At 35.7% G+C, this 12,060-nt stretch overlaps 1 protein-coding gene across 2 annotated transcripts; it reads left to right on the top strand.

Annotated features, from left to right (window-relative positions):
- Nucleotides 1–2,576: 2,576 nt before the first annotated feature.
- Nucleotides 2,577–11,646, top strand: LOC7489655 (uncharacterized). Of its 2 annotated transcripts, XM_024583107.2 has the most exons (11): nucleotides 2,580–2,740; nucleotides 3,704–4,374; nucleotides 5,396–5,573; nucleotides 5,678–5,906; nucleotides 6,080–6,219; nucleotides 6,400–6,686; nucleotides 6,832–7,044; nucleotides 7,142–7,633; nucleotides 8,405–9,064; nucleotides 10,230–10,757; nucleotides 11,138–11,646. In XM_024583107.2, the coding sequence occupies exons 2-11, from the start codon at nucleotides 4,099–4,101 to the stop codon at nucleotides 11,360–11,362; spliced, it is 3,228 nt and encodes a 1,075-aa protein (XP_024438875.1). In that variant the 5' UTR covers nucleotides 2,580–2,740; nucleotides 3,704–4,098; the 3' UTR covers nucleotides 11,363–11,646. The 2 variants fall into 2 exon arrangements, with proteins under 2 accessions (XP_024438876.1, XP_024438875.1); XM_024583108.2 differs by lacking the exons at nucleotides 10,230–10,757; nucleotides 11,138–11,646 and adding an exon at nucleotides 9,419–10,221 and having other exon boundaries at nucleotides 2,577–2,740.
- The last annotated feature ends 414 nt before the right edge of the window (nucleotides 11,647–12,060 follow it).

A 12,060-nucleotide genomic window follows, 5' to 3' on the forward strand; every position in this document is an offset into this window, starting at 1 on the left:
TGGTTGGGGATCCCATCCCAGAGCTGTTTTTGTAATAAGCTAGTTTACATAAGAAGCCAAAACAGAGTCTTGGCCGTGACGTCCGGCAACTAGAAATTTCAGAGAGGCTTTGTCTAAGATGCGCATTTCTTCTTGTGGAATGTGCGTGCGATGCCAAGAGGTTCAAGCGGGGAAAGTTGTCCTTTGGTCACCCTCTGGCGATTGCTTCAAAGATCATAGACAGGATACATACACCTTTTAAAATTTCATGCCATAGCTGTTAATTGTAGCTGTTGAAACTTGAAAGGTAGCATGGATTGATTAAAGGAAGGTGGAAGCACGTTGGGAGAGTTGAATTTGTGGTTTTCACGTCAATGCCAAGCATGTTCGACACTTTTTGTGCATGGATCATGTGGTCTTCCCTGTAATTTCAAGCTTTGAGTGGAGATTACTTGCAAGTTTAACTTTCTTGTCTGGAATCTGCAAGGGGAAAAGAGGTAGCAGCCATTTGACTATGCTGTTCAAACCCATTACTCTCTCTACTAGACGAATTAGAAAACATTATGGTAATTCATTAATCAGATTATCCTAACACATTGAAAATACTAGAAGTCATTATAGTTCTTAGTAAATTATTTAAGTCGGTTAGTAACAATTCTTTGCCATGGTTGAGTTGGATAGCGCATGGGACAACCTCGTTGCTGGGTCTTTGAGAGCTAGGAGGCGCATGAATTTTGATTATTATTTTTTTTTTTAAATAAAGGGTGGATGAAATAAAAAAATAATTAAAGAAGGATCAGTTGCGCATGCCTGCCTCCAAGCCCACCATTTATAAACTGAATATGTGTTTTTGTAGTGATTTTTGAAAAAGAAGTTGGATAATTTTATTTTTTATTTTTTGTAAATTGAACATCTTGTTTTTTTATTTTTATTAAAAAATTAGTTTTGAAAAGATTGAAAGAATAAGTCTGATAAATCTCATTTTTTAGAACGTTTAGAATTTTCCAATCATTAATATTTTTTTTATAAAATCCTCAATTGTAATTTTTTATTATTTATAATTTTTTTGTTTTTAGAAGAATTAGATATAAAAGAAGCTGAAATAAAAGTTGTTCTCTAAAACAACATAATTTTTTATTTAAAAAAATAATTTAAAAAACAGGTTGTAAATTATATAAAATTACTGTCACATCACCACTCATAAACGAGACTTGCATCATTTGGTAGTATTCATCTATACTACTTATAACGTTATCTATTCTCACCAGGTTTTTGAAATTTTATATCAATAATACTACCAAAATTCCAATAGACTTTGATACCATATATATTAACTATTTTATTTTTATTAAATAATACATATATCGATATTCAAAACCTAATGGATAATAAATAAAAATATAAATTTTTTACCCAATATATAATTACTAACAAATTATTAATCAAGCCTATTTATCAAGCCAGTAACAAATTATTATGGAGGACTTTGAGGGAATGAATTAATGGTTAACGAGTTTTCTTTTTTTCTTAATTTTTAATGTTTGAAATTTAACACTAGCATCTAAAAAAATCATTAAATTCTTCTAAAAGCATCATTAATATATTCTTAAAATCATATGAAAATTAATTTAATATTAATTATACGTCAAGCTAGTTTGAGAATATCTTTATTATCCAATAAAAAAAATTATTACCTATAAATATAAGGTAGTTAACAAGTTATCAGTAAAAGCACGATAAATTTTGGAAAAATACCAAGAGATTGTCCAAAAAGAGGCTAAGAAAATAAAAATTGAAACTTTATGTTGAAATGCAATATTTTTTATTGATAAAACTAGAAAACTAATTTCTTAACTTTTCATTTAGTTTGGAAAACAAATTTTTGAGATTCTTTATGGACTTTATTTACAAATTTCCTACTATTTTTCAAATTAAAAAAAAAGACATAAATAAAACAATTTGTTTCTGTAGCTTTTTATAATGTAAAATATTAAAATTATTATTTTTTATGTTTTTATTTTTAGTCAGTATTATAAATTTAATTTTTATAATAAGTCTATTATAAAGATATTTTTCAGTTGAGAATATAATTTTTTATGATTATTTTTAATTTCAATAAAATAAAATAAATATTCTATAATTAAATTATAACAAATACAAAATTTAAGATGACTTTCATAAACTATGGTTTTGATTTTTTTATGAAAAATAGTTATAATCATGAAGTATTTTTTATTTTTTTATGAAAAAAATTATCTTTATTTTCAATAAAAAAATATTTTAATTCTTTATTAAAAAAACTGAAAAAACAAATACTGGAAATAGAAAATTTTTTATATGAATCAATAACCCCAACCCTCAGATTATAATATCTCTCCTGACTTTTTGGCTGCCTAAACATGTGCCACGTGGCAATCAGAAAAACACCCATACACGTACTTTTTTTAAACCAACGTGTTCAAAGACTACAACCACGGAAACCGAACACCAAGATCCAACGACGTCAATCTCTGAAAAGTACAAGGACATTTTCGTCACTAGACCTAGTTAAATTCCCACGATGCCCTTCCCTTTAAATGCCCGGCTCTTCTTTCTGTTAAATGCCGAGCATGGCCTTCTTGGGTATATTCTGTGGTTCGATTCTCTTGTTCTTTACAGAAACCAAACACCTCATATATAATCTTTACTTCGTTTTGGATTCTCTCTTTCATTTCATATTCGCCAAGCGTTTTTTTTTTTCTTATCAAGCTGCAATTCTAAGGTGATGATGATTTAACTTTATAGTTTTTAATGGGTTCTGTTCATTTCGCTCCAATTCTTGTCAGCTTTTCTTTGTTTTGAGTTTTTGATTTCTCGGTTTTTTTTTTTTTTGGAGATGGGAAATCATAATGGGTCATTGGTTTTTGACTTGTTTTATATTAAAGATTGAAACTTTGCTAGGTGGGTTTTGATTTTTATGATTGGTAATGATTAATACTGCATGTTTGAATGGATCTAAGTGCTCGATGTAGTGGTTTTGATTGTTAACATCTATGATGTGTTATCAAAGTTTTTTTTTTGTTGTTGATTGGAGTCTAAATAAGAGTAGTGATTTGGTCTTGTAATTGTTTATTTTTCCTGTTACTGTACATTTTCAGCCTGGTTGTTGGTAAGAGAAGAATCTTGTCTTAGAAATGTAGTCATTCTTGCACAATGTGCGGTCTTATTCCATAAGATTCAGTTTCAGAATGAGTTTAGTTAATCGGTTTTTTCGATATTTTGGATTTGTAAAATGTGATCAATCATTTCTGTGCCTTTTTTTGGGATTAATATTTGATTTTTGTATTTCTTTTTTTATATTACTTGAGTAATCTCGTTAGTGTTCATGCTCATAGTTTTTATTAGACGATAAAAGTGGAGGTTTTTCTTTTCCTTGTTTGTAAACTTTTTTGCAGTGATGGATCTTCATTATGACAGTTGGCATCGCATTAAAATCTTATAATGAATTGCCTCATTTAGCAGTTTTGTCTTCCTTTTCTAACTATGGATTGTGCCCAGAGGGTCCACCCTCGTCTTTTTCGTCCAATAAAAGTGAAAAAATTGCCCCCTCACTTTTTCAGATTCTCTTTCATTATCTTTTGCTTAATGTACAAATCTTTGTGTCCTATCCTGTCCAATTCACTTCAGTAGTTAATTATTTACCATAGGATGCATATTTTACTGACAGAGAAACTCGGTAATGCAGTGTCCTATTGAGCTTGATGCGTGTTGATGGGCGTTTGTGAATGGCTGCTGGAACTGCTTTGTGTTCATGCTACTGATGGTGATGATTTTAGTGGTTTAGCAGTTTGTTAATTCAAGTTTGTATTTAGATGGAAATTCAAGTTTGTATTTAGATGGAAATCTCTTTTTGATGCTCTTGATTCTTAAACTGGAAAATCAGTTAGCATGGACTAGAAAGATTCTATTCCATGGGCCAGGTGCTTTGTTAGTCAGGTGGTAACTTGTTATAAGGATTTCGGATCTGGTTCTTGACATTAATTGGGCAAAACAGATTTACTGTTAAGCTGCATTTGGAAGCCCTGAGCTACAAGCAATAAATTTCTGTGAGTTAGGAAGAGTTGTTTAGGTCATTTGACAATGGAGGTCCTGGTTTCACCACAAGGACAAAAATATAATTTGCAAACAGCTGCTCAGAAATTTTCATCTGGTGGTTCACAGAAGGATCTGTGGCATGTCGTGCGAGAAGGATCGTTGGCTGATGTGGATTTGGCATTGGCACTACATAAGAAGAATGGAGGAAATATTAATGCAAGAAATGTGTTTGGCCTGACTCCTCTTCATATTGCAACTTGGAGAAACCACATTCCCATTGTTAAGAGGCTTCTTCTAGCTGGCGCTGACCCTGATGCTAGGGTGTGATACCTCTTTTATCCCTTCTGTTTATTTGATTAATTTCAAATCATAAGCATTTTTTTTATGGTGATAGATTGTAACTTCCCACCGTCTTCCCTTTTTCTTATTTTTGTTCTAAATTTTCGATGTGTGCTTGTGTTCCACATAATATATTGGTCATTTGAAAGCTCAGCAGTTATTTGGAAGTTCTTAGTATTGGACCCTTGATGATAATAAGGCATGTATATGGGTGGAGTTGTTGCAAATGAGTGTTGAGCTTTACTTGATGTGATGTACTTCGTTGAGCTTTACTTGATGTGGTGTGCTTCAGATCATTTTATTCAATCCGGACATGAAATGGAGTTTAGGATGCAAGACAATTGAGTTTATATTGAGCGGCAAGGCAGATTTAACTAGGAGTGAGTAAGTATTGATGAAAGGTGAAAGATGATGATAAATACTAGAGACTAAAGAGGGAAACTAGGTCGTGTGCATTCTTATTAAGTTCAATGTGGAAGTCATTATTGATATTTTGTAAAGGAACTTATTGCCATTTGTTGGTCTAAAGCAACTCTCTTCATGGAACCACGATAGTAAACATAATTTGTTTGTGGAGGGGCATGTGATATCAATGGGTCAATGCTTAATTTGACAACTCCTGTTCCACTTCATTCTGTTCTTGTCACATCACATTCTTCATTCTTTCCATTATATGACAGCGTAACAAACCTGACTTGCATGGTTACTTGCAGAAACTAATACTTAATTTTGTTTAAATATTTTGGAAGATGAGGTAAAGCTGTCCTTAAGCTTTTGTTTCCAATAGATGCATGTTTCAGTACCCTGCATTATATTGTTTATAGGTCCCTTTTTTTCAAATACTTTTAAATTCTATGAATGAGATGCGTTTGAAATTGTGGACCATTCAGCAGCGTCGCTTCCAAATAGTAGAATACTGGTACAGTATGTGTATGATGTCAATGTTTTATTGCTGATATTATACTTAACACCTTGTACAACTCTTAACATTATCTATATTCAGGATGGAGAATCAGGATGGAGTAGCCTTCACAGGGCTTTGCATTTTGGTCATCTTGCAGTTGCAAGTATCCTCCTTCAGTCTGGTGCTTCCACTACATTGGAGGACTGTAAGTCCCGAACACCAGTCGATCTCCTGTCTGGCCCTGTATTGCAGGTCATCAGAGATGGTTATAATTCAGGTAAACTGCATCTATTTCAAGCATGGTTGATGAGGGTGTTACTGTTCCTGCAAATTCTATGTCACTTTGTTTGTGGATAACCTTGAACTATCATTTTTCTTCAGTGGCTACCGAGGTGTTTAGTTGGGGAAGTGGTGCCAATTATCAACTTGGAACTGGAAATACTCACATACAAAAGCTACCTTGTAAAGTTGATGCACTTCATGGCTCTTTTGTTAAATTAGTCTCTGCTGCTAAGTTTCATAGTGCAGCAGTTAGTGCCAGTGGAGAAGTCTACACATGGGGATTTGGAAGAGGGGGCCGCCTTGGGCATCCTGAATTTGATATCCACAGGTATAGTGTTAAGAATTTGACTTTGATATCCACAGGCATAATAATAATAATAATAATGCTTGAACTTGTGAAAATGACATCATCTTTTCTTGTTTTGTTCTTTCAGCTTATTGTGATTTCTCTGAAACTTGTGTGTATCAACAATCAGGTGCATTTTATTTTATTGTTTTCAGTGGCCAAGCTGCAGTTATCACTCCCCGTCAGGTGACTTCTGGTTTAGGATCCCGCCGGGTGAAGGCAATTGCAGCTGCTAAACACCACACTGTTCTTGCTACGGAGGGTGGGGAAGTTTTTACCTGGGGTTCCAATAGAGGTAATAATTATTTGAGTTTTCTAGGCAACTGATATCTGATTTCAACTCCCAACTCTGTGGAACCATTTAATTCTAAATCACATACTTACCCTTTATGTAATGAAAAATGGTATTTTTCTTATGGCATTTTGCTGTTTTTTCACTCTGAAGTATTTATCTCTATGATCTTATTTTCTCCAGAGGGTCAGCTTGGGTACACTGTGGACACTCAACCCACTCCTCGTAGGGTAAGTTCCCTTAGGTCAAGGATTGTTGCTGTTGCTGCAGCAAACAAACACACTGCTGTAGTGTCTGATTCTGGTGAAGTTTTCACTTGGGGTTGCAATAGAGAGGGTCAACTTGGGTATGGAACCTCTAACTCAGCATCCAATTACACTCCAAGAGCTGTCGAGTACTTGAAAGGCAAAGTTTTGACAGGAGTTTCAGTGGCAAAATACCACACTATTGTATTGGGGGCTGGTGGAGAGGTAGCTTTGAGTTGAATTGGATCATTTCTTATGTGCATTTTGGTTTGCAATTCTTAACTGGAGGCAACAGCACATCATTTTTATTGTCACTTAGGATTCACAAATAACATATCATTGTTTAATTGTAAATATTCTTGTATGGCAGGTTTATACTTGGGGTCACCGACTGGTTACACCAAGACGTGTTGTGATTGCTAGAAATTTAAAGAAAAGTGGGAATACCCCTTGGAAATCTCATCGCTTGGAACGACTTCATGTGGCTGCTATTGCTGCTGGGATGGTGCATAGCTTGGCTCTAACAGATGATGGCACATTATTTTATTGGGCATCTGCAGATCCTGATCTTCGATGCCAACAGGTTTTAGTTTTAAAAGACTTGGTGTCTGTTGATTTTTAACTCATTTCAGAACTCAGAAATGAAATATCATCTCTTATTCTCTCCCTATGTTTTACAGCTGTATTCATTGTGTGGAAACAATATCGTTAGCATTTCCACAGGAAAGTATTGGGCTGCTGTAGTTACAGCTACAGGCGATGTTTACATGTGGGATGGAAAAAAGGGAAAGGATGAGCCACCAGCTGTCACTCGATTACATGGTGTGAAAAAGGCCACGTCAGTTTCAGTTGGGGAAACACATTTATTGATTGTTGGTTCCCTCTATCACCCTATCTATCCATCCAGTGATGACAAGAGTCCTCAAACACAGATGGTGCAAGTTAGGGATGAAATAGAGGAGCTTGAAGAAGATAGTATGTTTAATGATGCAGAGTCTAATCATATGTTATCCGTTGTAGAGAAGGATGATTCTGGCCTAAAGTCCATACCAAGCTTAAAAGCTCTTTGTGAAAAAGCAGCTGCAGAAAGTCTGGTTGAGCCACGAAATGTTATACAAATGCTTGAAATTGCCGATTCACTTGGAGCAGAAGATCTGAGGAAGCATTGTGAGGTATGTTTTACGGCCATGGTCTTTGCAATGATTCCCGAACCTTACACAATGAGCTTCAACCTGTACGTAGATTAAATGTGATTCCAGTCTTTTAGTTCTACATGCTTTAATATGTCAAGTGACTCAAGGCTCAGCATTTGTTGCTTATCAATTGCTATGACAGGCAAAAAACATGATGACCCCTCCCCCCTCCCTCTCGCATGCGTAAAATGTTCATTTTTTTGTGAAATAAATCTGATCTACTGCAGTGCTTTATTCTATTGAAGGTTGCTTGGCTATTTCTCTAGGGTCATCCTAGAGCTTTTCTGTCTTTTTTGAAACTAGGTTTGGACCAAAAACTATGTTTTCTCCTTGGAACTCTTTTGACTGACTAGTCACCCCCTGAGGCCTCATGTATTAGGTGGTACATGGTTGAATGAAGCAATGTCTAGTTTTGCTGGCTTTCTAGGGATTCTTATATTGGTAAAAATTCCTAGTAAATAGTTTATCCTAATGCATTATTGGTTATTCTTTCATCCCACTTGTCATGCTTCTTGTTTGGTTAATCTCATTCTATGGTAAAAATAGCGTGGTTAGATCAATTCTTAACTTAAAGATCCTGTTTACATTCCCTTTCTGCATGTATTATGTATTGTATATCACACATTTATCTATTTATCTGCTCTGAATAGGATCTCCATCTTTATGCAAGTATTTATTGCTGTTTTCTTGTTGACAATCATGAATGGATCTCTGATGTTTGACTAAATTCCCTGTATCTATTTTCTGCAGGATATTGCCATTCACAACCTTGATTATATTTTAACAGTCTCATCACATGCTTTTGGTAGTGCCTCACCTGAAATTCTTGCTAATCTTGAAAATCTGTTAGACCAAAGGTCATCTGAACCTTGGAGCTATCGTAGTCTTCCAACTCCAACAGCTACTCTTCCTGTCATTATCAATATTGAGGAAGATGGTGAAAGCGAGGTTTCAAGGACTCGTGACAATTACAGTGACAAATCCACCCCAAGGAGTGTAATAGATCAACAATTAAATTCCTTCCTACAACCCAAAGATGATCCTATTTCCAAACAAGTTCGGGCTTTACGAAAGAAGTTGCAGCAGATTGAGATGCTTGAGACAAAGCAATCTAAGGGGCATATTCTTGACGATCAACAAATTGCAAAACTTCAGACAAGATCAATTCTTGAAAGTTCACTGGCTGAACTTGGTGCTCCAGTTGAAACAGCACTGGTAAAAGCATCATCTTCAGTATCACCGGATGAGAAGGGGAGCAAAAAATCTGAGGTATCAAGAAAACAAAGAAGAAAGAGCAAACAACAGGCAGAACAAAGGGAAATGCCATCTGCTTTTACTAGCACTGATGCAGAATCCAGTTCTGTAAAGAATTTCATGGATGTTGAGGTCTCGCAATTTCCCACAAATAAGGTTAGGTTTCTAATTTTTCTATGTGAACTCCTTTTACTATCATGAAAATTTTTAATGCACCATTGCTGATGCGTTATTTATTAAATTTTTAGATTTAAGTATGGTTACTAAAGGCTGCTTTTAACCAGGGGTGTTCATCAACCCACCTATCTGCCCCACCCAACTCTACTGTCCCTGACCCACTCAATCAAGAGGAGGGAAGTAGGGTCACTTGGTAGTTATGAAATAACCAACATACTGTGTCAATTAAGGGGTTCAAAGTTTTAAGTATTTCAGGATAACTGGCTGATTAATATTAAACAATGTCCCTTTATTTTTAGCCATTCAACAGACCAAGATTTATTTCTAATTCAGGAATACTCATTCCTATCTGCCCAACATGCTGGCCTGCTAACCTGCCTGATCCAGCAAGCATATAGATGGATGCAGAATGTGCTCCATATCCTAGTAAGCTACCAATTTGACAATTTCGGAACTGGTTGGAAATCCCAGTCCAAAACCAACAAGGGCACGCACCACTAGTTGCATGATGTATCTTCTGTCAGAGAGTCACTTGGGGGAATTCAGTTTTTGGCCCAGCACAAGTTTAAATCATCCATGTCCTTTTTGAGATTTGTTTAAATTAGGCTAAAAGATCTCATTATTTTCTCTGTGAATCCAGTGCATTTGCTGAATTTTCATCTCAGTATTGTAAGGTGTCAAGCTTTAACCGAGTAGCAGGTGCTGGTTTTGATTCCACCTATAATTCGCATGATTGGTGGCAACTGCCTTGACAATATCCCAATCTTAATCTGCGTGGTTGTTTAGAAATACTGTTAGGATAACTGTTGTAATACCTATTTAACTCCCTAGGCTGATCGCATATTCTAGGAGGAGGTTCTCATTAATTAGTTTTTTCTTATTTTAGTTAACTATCCTTGTGTTAACCAAGTCTCCGATTGGACACCTCAGTGGTTAAGACTTGGGATTTCTACTAGGAGCTTTCAGGACCTTGGAAGGGGTGGAGTGGGGAGTTTAGGAATTGGGGGAAGGCTAGGTAACCCCCATAATGTAGTCCAAGGCTCTTTGGGTCTTTCATTGGAGCGAAAGAGGTCGTAAAGTTAACCTCGGATTTTTTTGAATAACTAGTTACATTTGCTGAATCGTTCAAGTTAATGTTTATTAGGAGGAAGAGACCACGTTTGGTGGAAGTGTGGTGAACCGAACTTCTAAAGAGATCGGATTCTTTGTTCAGAAGAAATCAGGTTCAGACTTGCCAAAAAATAAGATTTCATCTCCAGCAGTATCCAAGAAAAAGAACCGCAAGGGTGGGCTTTCCATGTTCTTGAGTGGTGCCCTGGATGAGGTCCCCAAAGATGCTGCTCCCCCTCCACCAACACCCAGAAGTGAGGGTCCTGCATGGGGTGGGGCTAAGGTTTCAAAGGAATCTGCTTCACTTCGTCAAATACAGGATGAACAGAGCAAAACCAAATTGAATATACCAACTAGGAACAAAGATCAGGTGGAAGATCATTTTGATAGTAGAAGTGATGGAAAAGTTTTGTTGAGCTCACTTATGCCTTCCAAACCAATTCCTTTGGTGTCAGTACCAGCATCACAGGCATCTGATGCAGAAATAAACACACCCTCATGGGCTTCGGGGACTCCTCCACTTCTTTCTCGACCATCACTTAGAGACATCCAAATGCAGCAGGTATACAATTTCATACCTTGCTGTGTCTTTCCATGTTTTGTAATTGAATTGCTGTCCTTTTCTGTACATGATAATTTATTATATGAGCATATAATTGCTCTGCGTTACAAGAATGCAACAAGATACATCATCATATTCTTAATGATGCAGGCTAATATATTGTGAATGACAAGATTATGTCTTTAGGTCGCCAATTTATTCTGTGGACAAAGTCATTTCATTTCTGGAAGACAAAATCCATACTTTATGCTGGAAGAATGTCTAGATTGAATTACCAAGCCTTCTTTCTATTTTTGTTTCAATTTCTTTTCTGAAGTTCAAGTCTGCATTTTTATTATTACCTTAGTGATCTTATTCGTTTTTTGCTTATCTCATGACAGGGAAAGCGACATCAAAGTATATCCCATAGTCCGAAGATGAAAACACATGGATTCTCAGTTTCCACAGGTCAGGGCTCGCCATCAGATTCTCCAGGAATGAACCGCTGGTTCAAACCTGAGGTTGACACTCCCTCATCGATCCGTTCGATTCAGATCGAGGAAAAGGCTATGAAGGATCTGAAGCGCTTCTACAGTAGTGTTAAGATTGTCAAGAACCCATCTTAAGATGGCTGTATGATTTAACTTCAGTACTTGGCAACATGGGCGCTTCGTTGCTCTTGTTTTCAGTTCAATGCACTGCTCTGATTTCACTGTACAGAGGTTACATTGTACATTCTGTTGTTCTAGTTTTTAGAGTAGTTTTCATCTCTTCTATCTTAAGGACCTAGATGAATAAATTCTCAGATGTCTCTTCATTCTTTTTCAACAAGAGATAATTTTAAATAACAAAATCAATTGTTCATTGTAATAAGATGTGAACAAAGGGCTGATGTTCATCAGCAAAATAATCATCATCTCAAGCTGTGAGCAACCTGGGCCAAAGCTGTATCACTCTTTTGTTTGGTTATTGGAACATCCATGCTTAAACACGCTGTATTTATCTTCATAATAAACTAGATTTTGTCCTAAAATCTATGAGTGTGCATGGTAAAAGGCTTATCCTGGACCTGCAAACCTTTTAGAATATGGTATTTATGATTTTTTAAGAAATCAAGGAGATCTTTTAAGTTGTTTGTAACGTTATTGGTTCATGCGTGAATAAAAATCTTATTAAAAATACTTTTGGTCGAAAATACCGTTTCTTTTTCTCAACCAAAGGTTGTGGGGGTACGATGATTACATATCAGTTAATTATAGAATAAAAAACGGAATAGAAATAAAAAATAAAAATAAATATAGAATCCTAGAGCTATATTTTTGCG

The sequence above is a fragment of the Populus trichocarpa genome, chromosome 13 (assembly GCF_000002775.5).
Source record: "Populus trichocarpa isolate Nisqually-1 chromosome 13, P.trichocarpa_v4.1, whole genome shotgun sequence".
NCBI classification, from domain to species: domain Eukaryota; kingdom Viridiplantae; phylum Streptophyta; class Magnoliopsida; order Malpighiales; family Salicaceae; genus Populus; species Populus trichocarpa.